General features: G+C 56.9%; 1 protein-coding gene across 2 annotated transcripts in view; it reads right to left on the minus strand.

The window, feature by feature from the left end:
- SDK2 (sidekick cell adhesion molecule 2) overlaps positions 1-26,565 on the minus strand; it is a 249,683-nt gene that overhangs the window by 117,093 nt on the left and 106,025 nt on the right. For both annotated transcript variants that reach the window (XM_045985790.1, XM_045985789.1), the window contains exon 2: positions 16,200-16,359. In XM_045985790.1, coding sequence (XP_045841746.1) covers positions 16,200-16,359 — 160 coding nt within the window. The remainder of the gene's footprint in view (positions 1-16,199; positions 16,360-26,565) is intronic.

Genomic DNA, 26,565 nt, shown 5'->3' on the forward strand with positions numbered 1-26,565 from the left:
CTCCGCAGGCACAGGTGGGACTGTCGCTGTGGGGGGAGTCAGCGGGGACGGCCCCCACTCTCTCGAACAGCGATAAGACGATCCGGTTTCGAGCGAACCCAGAGTGCATTATCTGTTCACCTCCGCACTCACTGCAGGGGGAAGGGACCCCCACCTCATTTTACAGCCAGGGCCCTGGGCTCCCAGCCACTGAGCAAGTCACCTCAGGTCACCCAGAGAGGGGGCAGCAAAGCGACTTTCAATGTCAGGCCCATCTGAACCCAAATCCGTCCCGCCCCACACCTGCCCCTGACCTGGTGCCCCTACCGGTCAGCGGGCACAGCCCGAGGGAAATGCCTCCTGGGAGCTGCCTGGCCTGGTCCTGACCCAGGAACTGTGCAGAGGGAATCACCCAGGAGCCGAGAGTCACAGGATCTGGGATCATTTTGCAAAGCGCACGGTGGGACAGGACACTCTCGCCAGCAGCAGAGAGACGCCAAGACCAGTCTGGGGTCAAGGAGTTCAAGCCTGAGGATGGATTTTCAAAACATGACGGGGATGGAAGGAATCCTGAGGTGGGAGGGGGCCCTGGGGGCCACTGTGGTTATTTATTTATTTATTAGAAAGGAAAGAGAAGAGAAAGGAAGGAGAGAGAGGCAAGAAGTGGGGCCTGTCTTCTGTTTACAGGGATGCTCAGGCATTTCTCCCAGGAGTCTCCGCTGCCTCTGCCTCTGGGTCAGAAAAGGAGGCTCCTTTGTCCTGGGCTGCTGGCACCTGGCTGAGATTCCCCAGGGGCCTTTTTTCCTTCTTTTCATACACAGTGAGAGGCTGCTCGGAAATCCGGCCTCCAGGGGCCAAACTGCTTGTGCTTTGTGACCAAAGCGGGGAGGGCCTGGCGAAGCTACTTCACCCGCCTGCTTTGCTCTCTCTCGGCCTCCCCAGCCTCCCACGTGCGGGGGGAGACACTGCCTTTATGGCCTCTCTGCGCCCCTGGTGGAGATGCGGACACGTGGAGGGTGGGGAACAGTGTGAGCACAGCCGGAGTTCTGCATTTGCCTGCATGTGATTTGTCCCCCGAGAAACCCCAGGTAAACGCACGCAGCTGACTCCGGGCGCAGACCCAGGTTCCCCATGGGCCCCCCAAGCATCCTCAACCCCCCCACCCCGGATCTGCTCCTACAACTTTCCTTTCCGTCCCAGACACCGCCCACTCCCCCAGCTCACAGAAACGGGGAGCTGTGGTCTTCAGCCTCCTACTTCCCCAAGCCGACCAACCCAACGGCGGGGCCCCTTTCCGGGGCGGAGGGCAGGAGTAACTAGGATTTCTGCACTTCTCACCCACCGAACATGCGGGAGCCTATGTGATTGGCTTTAGCAGGCTGCTCTCTTTTTTTTTAATGGGTCCCTAATGAAGGTTTTGAGTGGTGTTCCCGCACCCCATCTCCCCCATTAGCCCTATGGTTTTTATTGCATGGTTTTGCATAAGGTCGTGGTTTTTACCTTTGAGCAGAACTGACTGCAAAGCGCTTAGGACGGTGTCCGACGCTTGGGAAGCACTTAAGAAATGTGTCCTCATGTGTGCTGTTATCGTTAATCATTCGGCCCAGACCGCGGGAGGGAGTGTGCACGACGGGCCAGGCACTGGGTTAGGCTCGGAGATCAGCAGCAACAAGGCAGAACAGTGAACCGTGTGTCCAGGGTGCCGTGCCGCCTTGTGTTGAGACAGCGATGTTACTGCCACTGCTGTCCCCTGCTGTCCCCTGCTTAGAAACACACTGCTGCCCAGCTCCACTTCTGGGCCATTCCGCTCCTATCGGTTCCTATCGCTATCCTCAAGACACCGTGCTGCCCCTGGAACCGAACCTAGGCCCCTCGGCATCTCTGATTCCCAGAGAATAGGAGGGAGCGGGGATTCACTTAGCTCTGAGCGGGAAGGACTTTCTTATGGCCCTTTTCATCACCACACCACACAGGATAATGGCTAATTCACACCAGGGGGGTGGGGCATGGGCATGGGAAGCGCTCACTGGGAGGGGGAGCCCTGGGTGGGCTCGGGAGATGGGTGATTGCATGAACTCCGCCAGGCTCTGCCCAGCCGCGTCCTGCTCCCTGGCCTTCACCAGGCCAGATGTTTGTGGCATTAATGAATGTTGATGAGGCTGGAGGATACACCCCAGTAACCTTGGGGGGTGGGCTCCCCAGCTGGCCCAGACAGGTCAGGTGGAGGCACGCTGGGAAGAGATGTCCCCGGCCACCTTGAGTGCCTGCTTTTGGCAGCTCCGGCAGGGCGGGGGATGAGATGCCCCTTCCATTCCTCAGTCCTCCAGGAGACCTGGTTCAAGGTCAGGGCTGACGATTCTTCTCTCTACTATCCGGCGCCAGGATTCAGATGTCAGTGCATTTCTCCTCCCTAAGTCCCAAGGCTCAGGCACCCAGGCAGGGCACTCCTGGCTCCGTGGTCTCTCCCCTCGTGAGAGTCCTGGCTGCCCTTCCCCCGAGGTCAGACACATGCCCCAATGACCAGCAGCAGCGGGGGCTATGCAGGGGGTCGTGGGGGCAAATGCTCGTGGGGCGGTGGGGACTGGTGGAGAAGGAGGGTTTCTGACCGTCAAGTGTGTTTTACTTGTTGTGTGACCTTGGGCAAGTTGCCTGATCTCTCTCTGCCTCCATGTCCTCTTCTATAAGAGAGAGCTAATAATAACAATTAATAATAACCTAAACCAGGTATCATCTTAAGCCCCTCGTAGTACGGAAATGCATTTATTCCTCACTGGCTGCTCTGTGAGGTCAGAATTAATTTTATCTGAATTTGGCAGATGAAAAAGCCGAGGAAAAAAAGGCACAGAGAGGTTAAGTAACTTGCCAGAGATCACACAGCCAGTAGGTGGCAGAGCCCCAGGGGGCTGCCTCTGGATTTTGGGCTCTTAACCACCAGGCTCTAGTCCCTCCCTGAAGGCTGGTCGTGAGGGTGTCACGACAGGGCACCTATGATGGGCTTAAGACGGGGCCAGTGTGAGGAGTGTCGTAAGTACCGGCTAAGAGTGAGCTGCCACTGGGTTATCAATGTTATTTTTCACTTAGTCATCCATCCTGCGAGGAGGGAGCACTGCCCTCAGCCCTGAGAGCCCCCGTAACCAAGGGCCCAAAGCCCACTCATCCAGGACAAGTCCTTGCCTGCAGAGCAGAGCCCAGGCTGGGGCAAGCAGAGCAGCCTCCCCTCCCCACCCTTCTCTGAACACCTGCTCAGACCCCAGGCAGCGGCTCTGAACACAATCCCACCGGCCCTGACTTCTCTGGCCTCTGTCCAGCGTGCCTCACTGACACCTCTGCCCATTGCCTTTGGGTTTTCTAAAGTCACCCTCACAAGTGACTTCAGGGGAATGTGCTGGGGGGAACCGGGCCAGAACGGCATTAATGAGGCCCTGAGGACCCGCCTGTGAGCTGCCATCTGGAAAAGGTAATCCCTGTGCACGGCCAGGCACCGGCCAGATCTGACGCTTGGAGCATGAAGAGCATGGCTCTAATATTTCGCAACAGTTCAATCAAATGTGGGGTCTATTCCTTCTGCTAAATCTGGGCTGACCCTGTGACTTGCTTTCACCAATAGAATCTGGTGGAACTTTCTGAAGCCCAGGCCTGAAGAGCCTTGCAGCTTCTGCATTTGCCTCTCAGAGCGCCAGGCCCTGAAACCACTAGGCCATGAAGGATGGTACGCCATGGGAAGAAAGACCAGCATCACAGCTGTCCGGCCCGGCCCAGCCCAGCCCAGCCCAGCAGAGAAATGAGAAATCACGGTTGTTCAGTCATGAAGTTCTGGAATGTTCTCCTGGACAGCAATAAGTATCTGACCAGAGGCTCGGGGTCCCCCATCTCCGTATATTCCCAAGGGGTCAAAGGTAAAGGAGAACGTACAATGGTTGGAGTTTCTGGACGTGCTGTGGGATGACCCCTAGAGTCTGTGCCCGTGGGATGTTGTACTTGGTTACTATTCCCCATTCTGCAGGAAGAATGGCCTCTCCCCTCCCTAAGCCCTCTGTGAGCCCCGCCTGCTCCCAGCTGACACTGAGCCCCCAGAGGTTGCCAGATGGAGCTCAGACCCCTGCTCCCAACCCCCTCCCCTCCTCCCACTCCCTGGAGGCTCTGGGTGGCAGACTCAGGCAGCCGGCTGGGAGCAAGTCTCTTCCTTGGCCAGGGTGGGAAATTCAAAGTCACAAACACCTTGGCACCCCACTGGTCAGAGAGCAGGAAAGTGGGCCACCGCAGAGACTCCTCTTGGGAGGACAAAGACACGGGGCAGAGACCACCTGAACCCTTCTGCGTAGTGACACCCCAGGCAAGGGCCAGAAAGTGGCTCTAAGGGGTATGGGTAGGGAGAGAGGAGTCAGGCAGCGGTAGCCCCCAGGAAGAAGGGGTCATTATCAACTCCCCAGGCATCTGTCTAGACCACTTGCCTGCCTGATCACATAACTGAGTCAAGATCTAATTAGTTTCTGTGTCGTGGCTGAAAGCCAGAGTGGGGGAGGCCCACAGGAAGATCTGGGGAGGGGGAGTTCTCAGGGCACGCTGGGGTCTCCAGTCCAGCTGTGTGGGGAGAAAGAATGCACATCTCATTTCCATATATTGGACTATCCCAGATAAAAACCATATGTGCCTCTGATGGAGACCACCTCTCCCCGCCTCCCCAAGGACCTCGGGCCACGCCTGCCCGCCCCGTGCCCCTCTCTGTGCACTGGTTCCCAGGGATGAGGGCCAGATTTAAATCTGTCAATTTCAGGTGATGAATGATCAAGCGCTTCCTCATTTACATGTTAAGTTTCCTTGCGGTAGAAATAAATAGCCTCTGTTCATCAGAGCTTTCTTTGGGAGCCTTTCATTAAAGTGGCGGCAAGTGCTTCGCTCGCACGTTCCATTCTGCACTCTGGGAGGTCTGGGGACCTCCGCTCCCCAACCCGGGGCTGCCGGGATTGGCTCCGGAGAGTCTGCCAGTCCCTGCAAAACGGGAGGAGGGGCATGGGCAGAAGAGAGAGCGAGGCTTGTGTGTGCCCACCTGTGTGTTCTAGAATGTTCCGGCAGTGAAGCTGGCAGCTAGCTAGTGCACCTCCCTTGCCCCATCCCTAACTTGCTGTGTAACCCAGGTGTGTCACGTTATCCCTTGGGTGTTAGTTTCTGCATCTGTGAAACAGGAACCTAGTAAGTGCTTCATGGATTCCTGGGACTGCCTGTGGGTGGGATCCCCGTGAGGTCACAGCATGCGCGCCCGTGTGATGGGTCCTGCAGGGAGCCTACACACGGGCCCTGGATGGACACCCGGAGCTGTGTCTACAGCAGATGTTACAGAGGAAACACAGCATACTCTCTGCCTGCTCAGGCTTCAGGGGGCCCACAGGGCACGGGGAGGGTCCTCCCTGCCCCACCTGTGAGGGCTCTCAGGCCACGGCACCTTAGAGCGATGCTCTCAATCCATCTGAACCCATGGGGACACTAGGAGAACTCACCAGACATCCAAGGCGACAGAGAGGCGAGGCCAGCACCTCCTGCCTCCTGAGGGGTCCAGCCTGCCGGCAGAGGAACGTGTCACTGAATCAGCCTGGACCGTGGAGTCTCTGCCTTCAATCAGCCCAGAACACCGCACGACCCGGGCACCCGGTCAGACCTGAGCAGCACTGCATGGGGCGCAGGGGGTCTGGGTTGGAGTGGCCTTTCTGACCCTCACATCCGGTCTCTGGTCTCGGAAGAAAGCCACTGTCCTCTCTGGGTGACAGGGTGTCCTGGCTGTAGGACCGAGGGCTCAGCCCAGACGCCGGTGGGACCATGGGAGTCTGTCCAGGCCCCGAGCGTGTGCCCCCAGGCCCCGCACCCTCAGCTCGGGGTCCAGCGGGGTGACACCCGCCATTCATCTCCCGCCTCCGCGGGAGTGGGGGGGCCCCACTTCCTCCCCCAGTCAGGACCCAGTAATGAGAATGTGAGAGCCGGGTTGCTATGGAAACCGAGACAGCCAATGCTTCAGAGACTTTTGCTTCTTGTTTCCCTTTTTCCCCTTACATTTTGAACTTATTCATCTTAATTGACATAATTATTGCAACGTCAGCCGGAGGCACAGGGAGCCAGCTGTGCCCCTTGCCGCCCACCACCTGCCCTGACTCTCCGGGGCTCTCCCCGTCGCCTTTCTCCCGGCTTCTGTCACTCACCAGCAAACCCCGAGGCCACAGCTGGCCCCTGAGGTCCAGGAAGAACCTGTCCTAAAACGGGAGGAGGCCTGCGCCCCCGTGCTCCTGGGCACCTGTGGGAATGGGGTCGGGGCTGCTCCCCGGAACCGAGAGGCCGTGTCCTCTCCCAGCAGGACTGCCGGAGCCGAGGAGCTGGCCCCTTCTGCCCTTCTACCCGTTGGGTGAATAGACTTGGGTCAGGCCCTGGGTCTCTCCCAGCCTCTGTCTTCTCCCTGTCCCCTGGATTTGTCCTACCCGCCCATCCATCCCATGCCCCGAAACAAATAAAGCTTCCAAGATATCAGCTCGTTGCTACTTGGATTATCGGGAAAAGACAAAGAAGCAGGGCAGGAGAGTCCTCCACGAGTGCGGCCGGCCAGTCCTCGGGTCATCCGATGCCCGGACAGCTGTGCTCACACCAAGCCAGCCGCTGACTCGAGCATGGCAGGATGCCTGCACGCACGGGGGCAGCCCTGGCTCCAGCTGGGAAAGTCTGGGGGGCACGGGGGCCTCGCTCTCAACCACTGGTTCTCAATGGGGTGGATGTGGCCCCCCAGGGCACGCTGGGCAGTTCTGCAGACATTTTGGGCTATCCCATTTGAGGGGGGAGAGGGTTGCTGGCACGTGGCGGGTAGAGGCTGGGGATGCTGGGAAACACGGTGTAGGGTACAGGGCAGCCCCCCACCAACAAGAAAGGCTCCAACCCCAAATGCTAACAATGCCCAGGCTGAGAAACCCTCCTCCCGTGGTCTTCCTCGGGGGCAGCACGAGAGTTGTCTGGGGGCGGGGGTCCCTTTAACTCCGCTACCACCTCCCCCCCACCCCGCCGTCGCTGGAAGCCTGCCCTGTGCGTGCACACGCGGGGTCCGCCGGGCTCCTTGCAGCCCTCCTTCCCTCCCAGGCCGCTCAGGAGCGGGAGGAGGGCCTCTGGGTCAGGGGAAGGACAGCACGCTTGGCTGGGGGCCTCTCCCTCCTCCCAGCCCACCTCCCCCATTCCTCCCCAAGGATTACGACATCTCTAAACTCGTTAACTTTTAATTACTACCTTCCCTCTGCCTGAGTACACTGGCTCTGTGCCACGTACATCTCTATTAAAATTCGATTTATGCCCATCATAACTAATTCCTACACTCCGGCTTTCTCACCGGCAGCCTTCAATTTTCAGACAAGATGTCCAAGCTCACGGCCAAATCAGAGGCCCCCTCCGAAGAGGCTGGCAAGGGGTGCATGGGCCCGGCTTTGTTGTGGAAGAGGAACCTGGACCTCCTAGGAGCCGCAGAATGAGACCCTGGCCAGGCCAGAGGAGTGGGGACAGTCCGCCCCTTGGAGTGGACGTGGGTGGGTGTTTCCGGGCTGGCTTCCGGGCCACTGCTTCCCCTCACACAGCCACCAATGACCTGCATGCTGCGTGCTTCACTTCACGTGACGTTCACAACCCTCTGGGGGTTGGTGACTGGTGTCATTGTTCCCATTTGACAGATCGGACAACTGAGGCAGGGGTCACCTTGAGGGTCCGGACTGGGATTCATACTGGGGGGATGCCGGTGCCAAGTCTAGAGAGAGTGGGCATCAAAGGTGTGTACAGACGGGCCAGGTCGAGGATAGGGAAAAGCAGAGGGTACTGAACAGCAGAGACCACTGGGAGAGGGCTCCTTCTGCCCTTGAGCCAAGGGTGCTGGTGAGAGAGGAGACGGGACAGAAGGGCAGGACCAGGACACCGAGGGTTTTGAGGCTCTCTTGACCCAAATCCTCCTGAGACCACCCACCACCTGCAGGACGCAGCCCAGAAGGTTCTCATACTCACCCCTGTCCCCACATTATCCCTTTCACGGGCCCCTCATGCAGCCTTCTTCTCTCTCCCTGAGGTCACGTCTGTCCCTCAATCTAGCTGACAGTTGTTAGTGTCCCGCCAGCTGCTGACACAGCTGGCCACTTGGTCCCTCTCCCTCTCAACATCCCCCTCCGGGACACCCCAATCTCTGTCGTGACCAGGTGGCTTCGTGCTGCTGGGCAGGTTTTCACCTCTTGTTCACCTGCCTCCTGGGCTCTGAAGCCCTTTCCCCTGTGCTGTATCCACTCTCTCATCCCGCTCGTTCCTAAGGTGTCAGCCGTCACGGTGATGATAGTGACGCCTAAATGAGACCTTCAGCTTGGGCTTTTCTCCTCCATTCCTCCCTGCCTGCCAGGCCCTGCTGCCTGAAGTCTCAGCAGGCACCCTAAGGGAGGCTGAAGACTTCCAGCATCCCTTCCAGCGTCTTCTCCACCCCCTGCCTCCCTCCCTCCCCCGCACATCCAGCCCATTGTCCAGTCCTATTAATTCTGCCTCCCAGACAGGTCTCCATGTCAGACCCATCCATCCTTCCATCCCCGCTGTCTCCAAGGGGACCCGGCCAGCCCCCTCCCACCATGACTGCCCAGCCTGGCTCCCACCTTGCTTCACCTCACGAGCCCACTCCCCACCCAGCTGCCTGGCTACGTGGTTTGAAAACGGACACCCGATCGTGTCCCTTCCCTGTGACGAACGCGTCAGGGGCCCCATATCGCTGTTGGCTTGAGATAAGAGCTCCCTAAGACAGCCAGCAGGCCCCGTCCTAACTGACGCCATCGGCTCCTCCGGGGTCCTGCCTTCTGTCCACGTTGGTCATCTTCCAGCTCCCCGGGCCTCAGTGTCTGTGGGCTCGGCTCTGTCTATAAGCCCCCTCCGCCCCTTCTAACTCTACCCCTTCTCTAGGTCTGTGTCCCCGGTGACATGTTCGACTTGTGCTTTCCCTCAATAGCACGCGTTGAAACTGGGGTCCGTTCATACGTGCAGAATGATGGCATTCTGCTTCCGTTCAGACTGCGAGCTCCACAGGGGTGAGGGTTCTCCTGGCTTACTCAGCACCCGGTGTCTGCACATAGGCCGCCCCCTCCTCCTCCCCACCCCCCGGGGCCATTCACGCTACATCCACACCAATGCCTCTTCCCCTCCCAGTTCAAGTTCAACATCTCTCATGGGTGGCCCCGAACTTCTCCGGGACCCTCTCTTGGTCTTTCCACCTGCTGTCCCTCCCTAGTCCAGGCCCTCATGGGCCACAAGGGCACCGCAGACTCCTCGGCTAGAACAAATGTTTGCACAGGGCGGAGGGAAGGGCGGGGCTGGCAGTGACCTTCCTTATTGTCCTCCTGACCCAGCTCCGTGCCCAGTGGGCAGAAGGTCCCAGATCTGCCCTTCATGACCCGGCAAAGGGGGGCCTCTCCTGACGTCCGTCCATCAGGCCGGGAGGGAGAAGACCTTCCATGACTTCAGGGAACTAAGCCACGAAGCCTTGTGTCCCTCACTACCAAGATGTCTCTCCTGCAAGTGTTGCTGAAGTTTAGGGATGGAGAACGGAGCCTAAAGGAAAGGGGCCGGCGAGGGGCCCGGCACGAGGTAGATGATCATTCTGACGGCTTGTTTTCAAGAGTTAATGTATGCTAAATCCTTCAGACAGGGCCGGGCCCATTAGGTCCCCAAGACCGGTTCTCCTGTGCTGGTTTAGAAGGCTGGCTGGGGCCATCCCCAGAAAGCAGGGTCCTGCCAGGGTCCTGCTGGGCAGGGTGGAGTGGGGACAAACACGGCCAGACAGCTCGGAGTGCGGTGGGCGGGGAAGGGGAGGAATGCAGGCTGGGGTCCAAAACATCCTGGGTAAGACCTGACCCCCAGGTCTGGCTGTGCGACCCTGGGCATGTTGCTGTGTCTCTCCGAGCTGTGACTCCTTGCTAGGAAGCTCTCACCTCCCAGAACCGCTGTTGTTAAGAGCTTGGCTCAGTCCCAGGCACCCACGTGGCAGGCGTTCCAGTGGCCTCTGGGAAGGGCGCTGGCCTCCGCGTCCCCAGCCTCTGCTGCCTGCTCTCACTTCTAAGGGCAGGCCAGAGGATAAGCCAGAGACAAAGCAGCTGGCCCGGAGAGCTTCTCTTCATCCTCTCCTCTGAAGAATTTCAAAGGCTGCAGCCTCTCCACATGTGTCCCCTGCTTTGTGCCCCTAGCAAGGGCTGTGGCATGCCTGCGGCTCTGCCTCGGCCACGAGGCTTTACTCTCTCTGGGGCTGAGCCCTTGTGCGGTGCCCCAACACCACGGCTCCCCCACTAGGCACACCAGCCCGGCAGTGGGGCTGGGGACCCAGCTTGGGGCCAGCCAGACCCCCTGCCTGGCTCATCCCAGCTTCGCCTCCACACACCTGCTCTTTTCCAGGCCAGTCAGGGGCCGGCTGGGGCCTCAGGGCCGGATCTCCACCTCTGCTGGCCTCATTCCCTCTTGCATGCACATCAGGGGGTCGGAGGGGGCCCCTGGCTTCCCGCCTCTCAGGGCAGAAGAATGACATACAGTGGCAGGAACACGGCAGGAGGAGTCCGATCGGGACCCCGTGTGCGTCTCTACAGGTGGGACAATAACACGTTCTGGTCAGACAGACTTCCTGGATCCGCCCCTTGCTGTCTTCATGACCGCAGGCAAGTTCCAGAACCCCTCTGAGCTCCAGGCTCCAACACTCACCTAACGCTGCTGTGAGATGGTGTAGGTTTCCTTAACCACGTGTGGGAATGTGTGTGTGTGTGTGTGTGTGAGTGTGTGTGATCCACCCAGCTGGTTCGTTCTTCTGATCCGATGTTAAAGGTGAGGAAAATTAGGGGAGAAAGCATGAGCAGGGCAGCAGAACCCGGTGGATGGCTTTGCCAGGACGTGGTGACAAGGACAGGTGGTTCGTCCATCCCCCCTCCCACCTTCCCCATTGCTCCTGCCTGACCTGCCATTTCTTGAACGGGTGGGTTGTCCCAAGCCGTGCAGCCCTGGCCGGTTCCATGGAAGCAAATGGAGGCAGAATGGAAGCAGCCTGGGGAGAAGGGAGGGGAGGGGAGGGGAAGGGAGGGCAGAGGAGGGGGCCAAGGGGAAGGAGTAGGGGGACAGGCTCTGATAGTAGCTCCGGGGAACAAAGCAGGCCCCGACCTTTCACGTGTCACCATCCCACCCGGTTAGGGAGTTGGGCCAACAGCCAGCATGTTTTGCACAGACATAGCCGGACAACGGTGACACGTGCGTACAAGAGCATGAAGGACTCTCACGCCTCATTTACCCACCCCGACGTGCTCACACACGCACATTAGACCTTATACCTCCTACTGAGGATTGTGTTACAACTTCCTTCCACCCACCCCGGAGACACACACGGAGGGTCACTGCGGGAAGCCGTGCACCTGTTCCACTGACAGAGGCATGCAGCGGGGATGGCGTCTGGACCTTTGGGAGGGTCTGCCCCTGCAGGGTCCCACCCATGTGGGAAAGAGATGTCATTTCCTTCGAGCCTGATACTGCTTTGTATACCCAAGTGGTACAGCCAACGGTTAGAGACTCTTTACTTCTCAAATTGGGAGTTCAAGGCTGGTTTCAGACAGACCACCAACAGAACAGGGGGCTCTCACGGCACTTGACACACAACAACAACAAAAAAACCCCAAAAAACCAAAAAAACAGATTTCCAAGAAGGGTCCCAGACCAGGACCATGACGGTGGCCTTGGGATAGGTGTTCAGAGCCTCCAGGACCACCTCAGGGATGCATTCGCTTGCACCTGAGATCAGGTGGGTTTGTGAGCAGACCTGTCCTGTTACTCTGTCAAGACAAACACCTCGTATCATCCTAGAAGATTCCATCTAGTCCATGACACCAGCAACGGGGCTCGTCCCATACCTCTCATTTGATTCTTACGATAACCTTCTAAAGTAGGCATGTGCCCGATTCCAAGACGAGAAAACAAGTGCACGGTGGCTAATTCTGGCCACGGTCACAGAGCTGGGCTGTAGTAGGGGCGTGATTATATTCAGGAGGCCCTAGATCCAAAGCCCATGCTCTCTGTACTCGGTCCCCCAGGGATGGATGTGGCCCCACTAACTCGCCCCAGACACTCGCACTCAGAAAGATGCACAGGGTTCCGTTCGGGTAGAGGTCACGTGCACATGTGAGTACACACAAAACACACACGCATGCCATGCCCCTTCGGTTCCAGATCCCACCGAAAATAAAGGCTGGTGGAGAAGACTGGATGCGAATGCAAACGTCTTCCTTTGGAGACGGTAGGAACCAGCGAGATTTACGGCGGCACTTGGAATCTTATTTTCTCTTGACTTGCTGAGTAAATTCAGCCATCTTTCTGCCTGAGAATTGGATATGATCACCAACTCAAAGCCTGGGCTTTGCAAGAGACAGGAAGTAGCAAGCAGTGCCCAGAGAAGCACGGGATGAGACGCTAGCCCCCTCCTCTGGGATGCAATTTTTGGCGTGCATGTATTTCAAAGGCGAATCTGGAACATTTTATTGAGCCAAAAAGCAAGAGAGTGCTAGAAATCCAGCGGGGACATGGCCAAAAGACCCAGGATGTAGCTTGAAGAAGCTCCGCTGGCCAATTACAGATTACGACTGAGCATCAAAATGAAGAATGATGGGGATAGATGATGACGCACTGAACAGGAAAAATTATCCATCAATTCATACTGGTGCTATCCTATTTGGAAGGAGATGAGAAAGGGGAGATCTCTTTTACAAAAGGATGACATAAAATATAAGTTAAAAAAATGATATTAGTAGAAAATCTGCTTATCACCACCACAATGTTAATGATGGATTCAGGTTAGACTCATCGATGGATGCTCAACCACGGGGTGAGGGGTTCCTGGGAAGGAGAACATTCACGGTTTCCAGTCACCCCCCCCCCGAAGGCAAGAGGGTATTTCCATACCTTGGCAACGGAGAAAATCTGGTACACCTCACCTTGACCAACTGAGGAAACCCAACATCACCAATAATGGGGCAAGTAGATACTGAGGGCCTTCATGTATGAAGCACGGAGATGGGCACACATCTGGGTAATAATACTCTTGCCCAAAAGGATTAGCATGAGTTTAAGCCGGAGGCTAGAACCGGACAAGTCTATACTGGGGGACATTCTGCAAAACGGGCTGGGCTCTCAGAGGTGTTGATGCCATGAAAGACGGGAGGAACAATGAGGCATGATTCTAGGTCGACAGAGTCTAAGAGTCCTGACAACCAGATTTCGTGTGTGGTCCTTGATTAGATCTGGTATCACACAATAGTAAAAAGAGGCCACCAAGAACATCAGCGGGACAGAGAAATGTGAATTTGGGCCGCAAGTGAGATAGTGCCACCCTATCCATGTGACATTTCCCCAGCGGGAACGTTGTCCTCTGGTTCTATAGGAGAACGCCTCATTCTTGGGAAATTCTCCTTAGGGGTGAAGGGACACGATGCCTGCAAATTCTTAAACAACTTAACAAAAATAAGTGGGACGACCCAAGCTGGACCAAGCAGAATCCTTCCCTGGGACTTACCATGTGGAACTTCCAGGGATGCTCCTTCTGCCCTAAAATCATGAGGGTGTGAGCCCGTGACCATGAACTTCTCGGAGTCACGCACCACACGAGAATGAAGTCTGCACCCAGAGGTGGCGCTGCTGAGCGGCCTGGAGGAGAGCGCGCCCCGGGCAGGATCAAGTTCTCGGTTCCGTGCCCCAAGGACCCCAGAAATGCCAAGGTTCCCGAAGCCCTGACCTCAGGTCTGTGGCTAACTCGCAGCGTCGCGTATGAATGAAGAGAAGGCAGGAGGCTTAATGGGGTGTATTGTGGACGATCACAAAGGGCAGAGAGAGGCAGACCTGAGTGTGCGTGTGTTGTGAGACCGAGGCAGAGAGATACTGATTGAGAACACACGTGTGAACTATCGGGAAAGGCTTTCTGAAGGGGCCCTGCAGGAGAGAGAAAGAAGGTTCTAGAAGGTGCAATACTGCAAGTAGAGGGGACAGGACAGTTTGAACAGAGGCAGCACAGAGGGCATGAGCAGGAGGCTGCCACAGGTCCTGGGATGGGAAGGTCCTGTTTCGTGGGCATGTTATGTCAGGTGGGAATAACAGTGCCTCCAAGAGCAACCCTAACAACCTCTGAAGGCCACTCAGGGAAAAGAGCTTTCCCAGTGGAAACTTATTTGTGTCCCCCTGAAAACGCCACCCAACCAAGATCGGAAACAAAATCCAGATGACTCTGAATCACCCTGAGAGCCAGGCCCCGACCCCCGCGCCGTCGAAAATCCATGTAGGACTTTGGGCTCCCCAAACGCAACTACTAACAGTTTACTGTTGACGGGAAGCCTGACCAGGACCAGACCCAGGCAATCTCACAGATTTTGTATGTTATATGCATTACGCACTGCATTCTTCCAGGGAAGTATGTTAGAGTAAAGAAAATGTTATTAAGAAAACCATAAGGAAGAGAAAATACATTTACCACACTGTGCTGTATTGAACCCAAAACATCCGCGTGTGAGCAGACCTGTGCAGCTCAACCCATGTTGTTCAAGGGTCAACGGTGTTGCATTCCCCGCCCCTGCTCTGTTTTCTAGAAACGGAGGAGCACGGTGAGCAGCAGTTGCGTGGGATGCATATTAAGGAAGCGGTCCTTCCTCCATGCAACGCTGGGACGTAAAGGACCTCCAGCCCTGGAGCCAGACGACTTATATTTGAACCCAGTTCAACAATCTGAACTTGAGTGAAGTGTTTCATGTCTCTGAGCCCCAGTCTGCCCATCAGTCAAACGGGAGAACTAACTGAACCGACTCCTACGATTGCTGGCCGGGTGGAATGTCAGAGAACTGAGCCTTCTCCTCCTCCTGGATCCTGGCCCAGCTCCCAGCCAGCAGAAGCCAGGGGCAGGCTTACACCTGCGGTGTGCCCTCCACGTACTCCTGGTGCTCCCATGCAGGCATGTCCCCCGCCCAAAGGAGGCAGGGGCTCTTCACAAGGACTGCCCAAACTGCCCCAGGGACGCCAGGCAGCAGCCAGGAGAGCTCTGGGCCCCTAGCTGAAAACCGCCCCAGAGGCTGCTCATGGGGGCACCCCCCAGTCTTCCTCCTGAGCTCCCTGGAGACCCACCGCCCAGAATGACCGACACTGGAGGGTCCTGGGCTCTCACCCTACAGAGGGGAAGGTTGTTCTCCTGTCCTGGGTCCTCCTGCTCCCTCTCTGACAAAGTGGCCGCATCCCCCCATCCAATCCAGTCCAGGGTTGGGGCAGAAAGAACCCGGGGCTGGGAAGGTGGCGCATCCCAAACTCTGGCCTCCCTGTTTGGCAAAGAAAAGGATGGTTCTCAGGAAAAGACAGACCCTGAAGCAATTAAATACCCTCCTCTCATTTGCATTCCGGTCCCCAGTGGGAGATCTGTATCAACATCCCCAGGGCAAGACAATCTTGTTTCCCCAACAAAACCGATTATGCACACCAGGCCTGGGGATTAATCACCAGCCACAGGGTTGGAAGCCAGTAAAAACAGGCCGAGATGAGATGGGAAGATAGGCGCAGGAGGGAGGGACTGCCAGGAGGAAAGTGCTGGAGGCCAGGCTGGGCTTGGGGGGTAGCTCAGGCTGCCCGCAGAAACCCACTTCACGGTGACCCTGTGCCCGTCCCTCCTCTCCTTTCTCCCTAACTTGGCAGTGTCTTGGGGAGGGAAGAGCCAATCCTAGAGCTCTGGGCATGGGCACAAACAAGGAGTGGAGACAAGCCCCAAGGCCCGGGGCAGGTCACCTCCATGTCACACCCGCACTGCCCCCAAATACAAGGCATTCCCTCACTGAACCCACGCTGCCACGTGCCCCTCCCCTCTGGCCAAGTGTCAGGACCAAGGCCCCTTCAGTGCCCCCGGGAGATAGCAGAGTTCTCAGCGGAACCATTGTCTCTGCTCTGCTCCCTGTTGCGTGGGCCACCCCATCTGGGTAGCACCCCCCGCCCACTCCCTAGACATCCTCTGTTGGGCTCAGCAGAGCCGGGTCTCCTACTCCTGGGGCAGAGCTGTCTGTGTCCCCCAACTTCCGCCTCCCCAGGCTCCCAGTAGCACTGGCGTGGGAACTCTCACCCCCAACCTGCCAGACGGGCCGCCATCCTGGTTTCCCTGGCAGCCAGGAGGGAAGAAAGGCGGGGAGGGGAGGGAAGGGGAGGCTTGCCTGTACTCCAGGGAGAACTTGGTCAGCTCCCGGTTGTTGTGGAGCCACTTGAACTCCAGCGGCCAGCTGCCCTCGGCCATGCACGTGAGCACCAAGCGGTTCCCCTCCAGGTGCACCTGGGTCCGCACCGGCTCTGTCTTGAAATAGGGGGCCACGTCATCTGTGGGAAAGAGACCCAAAGCCACCAGTTATCTCTTGCTCACCTTCCCCTGGTTGTTCACGTTGTGCCCTAACACCCTGGGGGACCCACAGAGCAGGTGCAGCCAGGTCACGGGCTCAAGGTCACGTGACAGGTGAGGACTTGAGCTTGGGACGGTCTGACTTCAGAGCTTGATCTTCAGAGTGAGTCCTCCACGCCTACCAACCAGTTCCCCGCCTCCCTCCTCCCAGACCATGCCAGACTCTCTCCTTCCGCTGCCACCCGTCCCTCTTTCCGGTCCTTTCTGTCTCTCTCCCCTCTGGATCCCCACCCACTGGATACCCTGTGCTCCTGGATTTCTCTCTCCAGGAGAGAAGGAAGGGATGGATGCCTTGGGGCACTTTGGTCGAAGGGAATATAAATGCCACAAGAAAAACAGGGAGGTGGGTTGTCACTTGTGACAGGTGACAGAGATGTCCTAGGTCCTGTCCCTGAGGCTGGGGGAGCCCCTCAAAGGCATCAAGGGCAGAGTCCATCCAATGGGCCCCCTCCACGGCCAGGCTGCTTGATCCTTCTGTCCTCCTGTACCCAGATTTGGCCAGCAGTGGGTGCCTGTGGTGTAGGTGGGGTTCCCAGCTGTGTCAAGGCCTCACCCTGGGCCCAAGCAGTCTGACGACTCAGCATCAGTGATGTGCGTCCGGGGCTGGTCGACTGGCCTGACTGCGCCGTACCCCCACCCCACACCCCTGGTCTCCATCTCACGAGTGGATAACTTGTGACTCCTGGGGAGGGTCTTCCTTGAACCCACCCCATCCTGGCTCCCGACAACCGTCCTGGAGCTCACCATCACCTAACAAAGTCCGTCAGAAGGCACTCTCTGGGGACTGTGGGGGCGGGAGGGGGCGGGGGCAGCCCCCACCCTGGCCCCGTCCCTCACCCACCTCTGGCGCAGCAGCAGAGGGCAGAGGCCAGCAGGCACCCATCTGCGGGAGCAGAGAGCTGGCTCCGCTCCCTGGTTGACAAATGGGCACATTCACACTTCAAAGGCACATTCCTATTCCCCAGCAGCGTTCAAGAGCCCTTTGAATCGAGTTTTTAAAAACCCTCTGTTAGTTCCTGTCATCACCCGTTTGTTTTAAAACAATAACACTCCCAGCCCCCAGTGATTCAGTCCCTGGGATGCGGGGCTGACTCAGAGCTGGAACATCAGTCGGGCGGGCAGGCGGACTGGGAGCTTGCACACACACACACACACACACACACACACACACACACACACGCACACGCGCTCTGCACCCAGAGCCCCTCGCCTCCGTAGAGCGGCTCACAGGCAATCTGCTCCTGGGGCCGCATGTGCCAGCTCGTTCCCCAGGCTCCCTGGGCACCAGCCTGGAGGCCAGCGACGGGCACAGGGATGGGCTGATTCCAGGGTTTGCCGAGAGAATGATGCTGGGACGAGGAGGGCGGGGATGCCCTTTCCGGAGACAGCCTGCTGGGTACCACCCAGCCCCGAGCATCCCTGCATCCCTCATCTCACTTCATCCTCACAAGGATGAGGCAGGCACCTGGGCTCCTCTCCCCCAGCGCCTGCTCTGTGGTGCCCCACCCCCACCCCGTCTCATATAGGGATTTGGGAGGGAGGCCCTCCCCAGCCCGGAGCAATGGCAGGAGTTCTGCCAACTGGTTTCCTGGATGGGCCTGCCGTTTTCCAAAAGCAGGGGATGGCAGGGTGACTAGCACTATGGGTGCTCTAGAAGTCAAGACACTGATAAGGAAAGGATGCTGGGTGAGGGACAGCCGTGGGTATGTGAGTGTGCGTGTGTGCGTGCTTGCATGTGCGCACTCATGTGTGTGTTGTGTACATGTCCTCAAGTGTCTACGTGTCTCTGCATATGTGTGTAGGTGTGTTTCCATGTGTGTCTGTGTGTTCAAGTGTGTTCTGTTTACATGCAGGGGCAGATTTCTGTGCCATGAATGCTTGGTGGGTGACACAAATCATTGGCCTTGGGCAACTTAGAATATTTTTGCACATCAATTTCCTAGTTGCAAATTGGAGGATACGTTTGTGGGGTAGATTAAATAAATTTAAAAAATAAAGAGGTTAGAACAGCACCTGGAACATGCCATAAGGAGGTGTGGCTACTGTTACTATTGATCGTATGTGCAGATGGGCAGACTATGGGAGAGAAGAGCTTGTGCCCTGTTCGCAGGCACCAGCTGCTCCTTTGTGCAGTATACAACTTGTGCAACTGTACACAACAACCCTATTAGCCACCTTCTCAGTGGGAAGGAGCTAACAGAGAATGGAAGAGAACTGTGGATAGAAGAATCAATATTACATGGGTATCATTCCCTTAAATATTTCCTCACTTTGAAAACACACACACACACACACACACACACACACACACACACACGAAAGACAGATTTTTAAAAATTAGACAACGTGACTCTAAAGTTCACGTTTAAAAAAATAACACAAGAATAACCAGGAAAATCTGAGAAACTATGGTAGGTAGAGAAGATTACCCAGATAACTATATTATAAAGCTGCAATAATTAAAACGGTGTGTTCTTGTACACGTAGCCTGATGAAATAACAGACTTAGAATCTAGAAATAGACCCCAATACATATGGGATTATTTAATATATGGTGAAAGCAGAATTTCAAATTGGTGGGGAAAAGATCAATTATTCACCAAACGGCTTTGGAACAGCCAGGGAGCCATTTGGGGTGGGGGGGAGTCGAATCTCTTCCTCACACTTTTCCTATAAATAAATGCTAGTTGGATCAATGTTTGAAGCATGAAAAATGAAATTCTAAAAGTAGAAGAAAGTCACAGAGGTGTAAAAATATATAATCTCGAGGAGGTGAAGTATTTGCCAAGTACTTTCCAAGTACTACACAAACTCCAAGAAGTCATAAAACAGATTGATACCTTCAGCTCTATAAAAATTCTACATGGAAAAAAAATACCCATAAACAAGGAAGCAACAAATGACAAACTCGGGGAAAATGTCTGCAACTTCTATCATGGACAAAGAGCTCATTTTCCCGATATAAAAAATATTCCCATAAATCAGCAAGAAAAAGATGAACAAACCAACAGAAAAATGGGCAAAGGATATGAACCGTTCACAGAAAAGAATTACAAATAACTATGAAACACAGCCAAAGATGCTGAACCCCATGATAAGAGAAAGGCAAACGAGACTCAGTAAGATAGTGTTTTTCCCTATCACTTGGGCCACGAGCTGAAAGCAAGACAGCGCCTGGTGCTGGGCAGCCCACGGGGACCCCGGCACATGCTCAAGACTCTGCCGGACCGCAGCTCTGCAGAGAGGGGTCTTGGCGGGGCCATCAAAACCACCCAGCACCCGCCTCCCCATCCACCAGCTCTTCCAGAGACTTCTCCTTCACAAACACACCCGTGCATGGGCGAAGGGACAGCCCCTCAGAGCACTGTTACGCTTCATATCAGACAATGCGCAAAAAAATGACCCTTAGGTCCGGCAAGCCCGTAGTGGTTAAGATGTTGGCGCTTCCAAACTCAAGAGTTCTCCGCAGCATCGGGCTCTGGGATGGTTTTTTGAGAACTACCGTTACTGAAAACAAGCAAGGTGCGGAACGGACGTGTCATCTGCCACCATGTGTGTTCTTTTTTCCTGAAGCATAAAAATATATTTGCTTGTCTAGGCAGAGGCTTTTTCTAGGGGGTTACATAAGAGACTGGGCTCAGCGAGGCTTTGGGAAGAAGAACCGGGTGGGAGGGGACTCACTTTTCACTCTGTACCTTCCAGTAAGTTCCGTTGTGTCACACGGGGATGGGTCCCTTACTTATGATCGGATCTATGCCCGCGTCTGCGTCCACACAGGTGAGGCTGTAACGTTGAGCAGCCACTGGCCGGTCCTACCGGGGACAGAGGAAAGGCAGGCCCTGTGCGTGCATAAAACATGGGATGTGGCATGGCCAGGGGTCCCTGACCACCAAGAGTCTGAGACCCTTGAAGGAAGAGCTGCCTTCAGAGGCAGACAAGAGGCCTCAGTCTTGGGCTTCCTTCTTGTTTTCTGTAACATCTCGGTGGCCCCTGACTGCCTTGCCCTTGATACTCCCAGTAAATACTCCCATTGTCATCCTTCCACTCCAGGCTCCAGGCTCCATGGCTGCAGAGAAACTTATCTCAACTCCAACCTCTCCCCTCCCTCCTGCCCCCCAGCAACATAACGCCTTCTTTCTCTGGAGTCCCTCCATGGCTCCTGGGAGTTGATTTCCGAAGCCAGCCCAGGCTTGGTTCCCAGCCCAGGGAAGCCCACATCCCCTGGAGCCAGAGTCTCACCCGCCCAGGGTGAAGACCTCCACCACCACCCTATGGGCGGGAAGCTGCGGAGCCCGCTGCCAGGGGCAAATCCTCTCTCAGCTCTGAAACACGCCAAGGCCTATCTCTTGGCAGCTCCTCTCCGGGGGCACAGAGAGAACTGCTCGGTCACGGGGCGTCTCTGGAATGTGTGGGAACAGGGGGGACCTTGGGATTCTTGCAAACCTCTCCCCACCATGCCCTGGTCTCTGCACCACCATCTTTGTCTTGCACTGGCCTCCATGGTCTCCCAGCCGATCCCGGCTGGAAAGCCTGTGCTCCTCGGAGCTGCCCAGGTCCTGGGTCATAGGAAGCAGGGACGCACGGCAGTCCTCCCCCGCCCCACTTCTACTCCCTCTGCCTTTTTTTCATGCTTTTCCTGGAACTTTCCATACGGGGAGCATTTTATGTCCATCATTTCAGTTAAGAATCCTGAGAACTTCCAAGGAAGATGCTGTCATTACCCCCTTCTACAGAGGAGAAGACGGACCCTTGAGAGGTTCAGTCGTTTGACTGCCTCCCAGATGCGAAGTCACATCTGGTGGCTTCCAGAAGTCCCAGATCTTTCCATATCCGATGCCCTGCTGTCCTGCTCTTCGTACCCCAACCTGCGGCCTTGTGGGTGGGGAGTGAGGGACGGTGCCCGTCTCTGGGCACTGGTTTTGAAGCCACAAGCAGGGATCACGCTGGTCGTGTGGTAGTTCGAATGTCACAGCCCCAGAATCAGATCCAGGGATGAGAGGCATGCTGGCTGGGAACACGTCGGGAGCAGAACACACAGGGAGCCTGGCCACCTTGGGGTGCAGGGTACAGGAGGGGGCTATGAGCTAGCGGGATGCAGGGAAGGAAGCCTGGGAATAAGGGATGCAGAGGACGAACAGGTGCGGGTGTGACGATTAAGGAGAGCAGGGGTTAGAGCTCAGGGGGCGCCCCACCCGCCACAGATCTGCTCACTACTCAAGCCTCTGGGTGCCAACCTTCCCCAGGGGTCTGGCTTGAAGGTCCCCGTGGGAGAAGAGAATCTGGGTTCCAATCCCAGTTCCTACACTAACTAAAGTTTGACCTCGAGCAGACTAACTCTGGAGCCTTACTCGTCTTGTCAGTAAAAGACCTTCCAATGCCTGCCCCAGAGGCTGCTGGGAAGGCCAAGTGAGCTAACGCACCCCATGTTTGTAGCTCTGTGCTTGGCACCTCCGGGCTGCTCCCTCTGAAGAACAGACCTTTGGAGGTGATCCCACGGGGAGGACGTGGGGAAATGGTGAGGGGCGCTATGATCACCACCCCCTCCCCATGTCCTGCATCTTAGAGATGTCTCAGATCAGAGCCGTCCAAATTCAGCTGCCTCACAGCCACGGCAGGCTGGCTCCAGAACGGAGTCTTGCCCAGGGATGGCTTGTAAGGTCTTGAGCAAAGGGTCAGGACGAGGTAGAAACACGGGCACTGCAGGGTTCTGCATAATTCCGCGTGTCCCTCTTCCACCCAAATCCAGGTGGGGGTGGGGTGCTAAGCCTGGCACGGCCCGGGTCAGAGAAGGTTCAGGAATACAGTGCTGTGGGCACAAGGACAGGCTGCCATGCGTGCTCCTATTGGATCCAGCCCCTGCCCTCCAGAGACGTCTGGGGACCACACAGTGGCAGGTGCCAGCAGGCACTCTCTGAATGCCTGAGAAAGACCACAGGACGCGCGGATGTTCCCTTCTCCCCTCCCATCCTCAGGCTTGGCAGGGCCAAGCCTGCTCCTACCCTACCCAGCCAGGGCAGCAGGACCCCAGCCCCGTAGGCCCTCCCTTCTGGCTTCCCTTCTGCCTCCCACAAATGAGATGCTAATTTATGCCCCTCCACCGTCTCCTGGCAGATGCCTGGCCCAGCTCAGCCCCGGTGCTGCCTGCATGCCAAGTGCTTCATTAGCCAGGAAAGAAGGCTCTCGCCCTCCTTAATCTAATCCTTGCCAGTGACCTTCAGGAGCCAGGCACCTTCTGATGCCGGGGCCTGGGAGGGTGGGACAATCAATTATGCCTCGGCCTCCACAGCTGCCGCCGAATGGATTTCTCGCTCGGAAAAGCGTGTTCAAAAAGCATCTAATGGAACGGATCATCAATTTGTTTGAATACACATCTAATCTGATTAGGGGGGCCTTGTCACCAGGGCGGCCAGGGCCACTGAGCCCTGACATGGCCCTGGGGAACCGTGAGTCGGGTGAAGGGACCCAGGGTGGGGAAGGAAGGGCGTATGCCCCAAGCCCACCTCCCCACCAGCTCGGGCCATGGTACATTCAGCCAAAAGTCACAGGGAAAAGAATACAAACCACGGAGAGGCCACTGGGGCTGGGCAGGTGCCTCCTGTTCTTCTGGGCCCCAGCACTAGGCAGAGTCCAAGGCAAAGGAGATGCTCGGGAAATGAATGAATGAACTCATGAGCGGTGAATGAATGATGATGAGACCCAATGGTAGCCAAGGTAGCCATGGTAGCCGATCTCATCAACGTCCAGGGTAAGACGGTTGATGCCTGAACTGGGTAATACAATGGCTTACAGAGACCTGTGTCTGTCGCTCCATCTAAGCCAGCCTACTGGAGAACAAAGAGCAGCAATGGAATATGGAGCCCGGAGTCCCGCTGGTCTGGACCACGACCCTCCTCAGACAGACCATGCCCCAGGGCCTTTGCTTATGCCATTCCCTTTCCTGGGGAGCCCCTTCTTTCCTTCTTTGCTGTAGGTATTAAATCCATGTTAGTTTCTGTCCTTTGTCCCTTCTAAGCTCAAATGTCCTGTCCTCTGTCACTTTCCCTCCACATCCCTCAGACTTGGGAGGTGACCTCCCTTACAGCTTGGAAGATGCTCGTCATAGCCCAGGTGTGGTGGCACCCAGGCTAGTCTCCACTGGAAGACGGGGACAGTGGCCTCATCGCCTCCCTGGTCCCAGAGCCCAGCAGTGCACCTGGCAGGCAGAAGGGCCCAGATCCATGAATGAAAAAGTGGACAAATGAACTTGCTGTTGAACGTGGCCAGGTCACCTCCCTCTTGTTGGCTGATACTGCTGGGGGATCTTTACGTTATCTCCCAGCATGAACGTTGCAAGATCTGTGTAGTTGCGACCTTGCTGGGCCCTGGAGCGGGAGGGATTACCTGGATTCAGACTCAGCTCAGCTACTCACTAGCTGTGCGACCCTGGGCAGGTCCGAAACCCCTCTGCGTCTCAGTTTCCCAACCTGAAAATCGGGGTATGGGCAGCGGCTGCCTCCGAGGCCTAGTGAGAAGGCTGAGCGCCTAGACCGGTGCTGGGCACCAGAGGCCCGTCATCTTTAATCACTGAGACCTCTCCAAGCCACGTCACAGCCAGGGCCTCCCGCGGGACCGCGCTGCTATGTAACGCCAAAGCATCCCCAGCCTCGTGCGGAAAACAGAGGGTTCTCATTTCTGACGGGTTTATCTTGCGAGCAACAGAGGGGAAGGGAGCTATTTCTTAAATTTCAGCAGGAGGGTTTAGAGCTTAGACTTATACCACTGAGGAGAATGTTTTTGCCGAACGGACTGTTGTCATTTAACTGTGTTCAGAGTCACTTGAGCTACAAATACAGCAATAGTAAAAATGTCACGAACTCCTGGAATTCCTCCCAAGAAGCCCCATTATGCTGTGTGGACGATGCTCATCTTCCCCTCGGGGACCCCAGGGTAGGGCACGTGCTTGGAGCAATTCTCCGGTTGTACAGCTGGAACCTGAGACCCCTGGCCATGAAGGGACTTGCCACAGCTCAGCTTTGGGGTGGGGGGCGGTCAGCTGCCTCACCAGGCCTGGGTGGCCCCGTGGAGACTTGTTCCACTGGCACCTGGCACTCTCACAGGGCACGGGTCTTGAAGATTCCTGGGGTGAGCTCTCTCTGTCACAAGGGTACCACCGTTGGCTGGCCTGTCTCCTAAGCTCTCGTGATGGGGAAACGTCCACCTTTCATGGGCCTTGAGAAGCCGAGATACAGATGCTTCCAGGAGCCCATGGCCTGGGGTCCCCGGTGCCTAGTTTGCCCAGTGGTGGCACCATCAGCCACAGGGCAGCGAGGTCTGTGCCAGGCACAGGGGACAAGTGGCCCTGAGCTCCAGCTAGCATGCTTTCCAAGGGCAACCCCCTTTCCTCCTGTTTCCTGCCCTTGAGAATGGTCATCACCTAAAGGAGATGGTCCCCTGGAAGGGAGGACCAGAGAGGAGGGAAGACAGAAGTGGGGGACACTGGCCATCGACTCTCTAATACCCACCAGAGCTGAGGCACAGGGCGGGCACGCTGGGGGCTCCCCCTCAGCCTCATCGTCCCCGGATGGGCGCTTGCCACCCAACTGGAGTGGCTTCTCCTTGCCTTCCCTTCCCTGGCATCAAGGCAGGAAGCTCGGCCCGGGGAGAAGGGAAAAAGAAAGGGGTTCGCTGAAGACCTCACCCAGGCCGACCTCCCTGTGTTTCCTCGTTTAGTCCCCAACCACCTGGGGGACAGCATCATTACCACCTGTACTTCTCTCACTGACGCTCAGAGCAGAGCGGCGTGAGGTCACTGGGATTTCGAACCCGCAGCCACCTGCCTGCCTGTGAGGCCTTGGATCTCCGCTGAGGTCAGCGCAGTGTCTGCACCGCAGGAAGGGAGGCCGAGGCTGGTCTCCAGGCAGGGTGGGGAAGGGGGAACCAGAGCGGCGGGCCCGTCTCCGCGGCCGTGAGCTGGAGCCCGCCGCCGAAGAAGCACACACATCCATCAGGCTGGTGACCCCGGTGTACGAGCGCTTTGTGGTGTGTAGCAAAGACTGTGGAGCAGAAAATTGGAGTTCAATTTGCCGTCCACACCGTGCAGCGCCCGGCCCGATCCCCTCCCCGGCAGGTACCTCTGTGCCTCACCATAAATAACAACACCGCGCGGCTCTCCGGCCCTTGCAGCAGACACGGGCCCCGAGCAATTTACAAGTGGCCTTACACACGGACGCCTGCACATGCCTGCCCCTCCCCGGCCCCGCCCGTGGGCCCCTGTGCCACCGGCCTTCCCTGCCACCCCCCCCCACCCCCCCCCACCCCCGCCCCCGGGGGCCACGCCCGATCTGGAGGGAGACAGTTCCTCGTCAGCCCCTGGACGCTGGGCTCAGCTCCTGCCCCGAAGTCCTTGCCCCCTTCCCTGGCACTCACTGGCAGAAAGCCCCGGGCGCTGGCAGAGACTCAGCGCTTGCTGCCCCCAGGGTGGGTGCCACAGTCAGTCCCTCCTGTTTCCGAAAGGGTTCTGGATCTCCTCGGATCCGCAGTGTGCCTCTGTCTCCAAGAGCAGCCCTGTTTCCCTCCTCCAAACTTCATGGGGTCTGTGGGGGTACGGCAGTGACTGAGGCCCCTACGTGGGGGGCAGTCACTCGCCGCGGGCTCCACATTGGGAGCTGCTTAGGGGAGCTCCCACTGAGGGGCCAGGGCAGACCTGGAGATCGCCCAGGAGGAGGGGCTCTGGCCGAGGCTTCTCCTCCCTGTCAGAAGTGTAAAATGACGCCATGAGGCGTAGGATTCCCTGTAGGTGAAATACCTAGAAAGGGTGAATCCACAGACTGGACAGAGACGGGTGGCAGCTGCCAGCTGGTCGGGAGAGGGAGTGGGGAGCGGCTGCTTCATGAGCACGAGGGTCTCCCTTTGGGGCGATGAAAGTGTTCCAGAATTACACAGAGATGGTGCTTGCAAGCCCCGTGAAGGTACTAAAGGCAACTGAATTGTTCGCTTTAAAGTGGCGGATTTTCTATTCTGTGAGTTTGATCTCAATTACAAACAAACAAGGCAATCTGGTACAAAAGGTCTCTCCCTGGCCCCCATGGCTCTGCTTACGCCCCTCCAGGGCTCCCGCTGCACCTTCTGTCTCCCCCGCCCCAGCCGGT

Source organism: Meles meles, chromosome 18 (genome assembly GCF_922984935.1).
Source record: "Meles meles chromosome 18, mMelMel3.1 paternal haplotype, whole genome shotgun sequence".
NCBI classification, from domain to species: Eukaryota; Metazoa; Chordata; class Mammalia; order Carnivora; family Mustelidae; genus Meles; species Meles meles.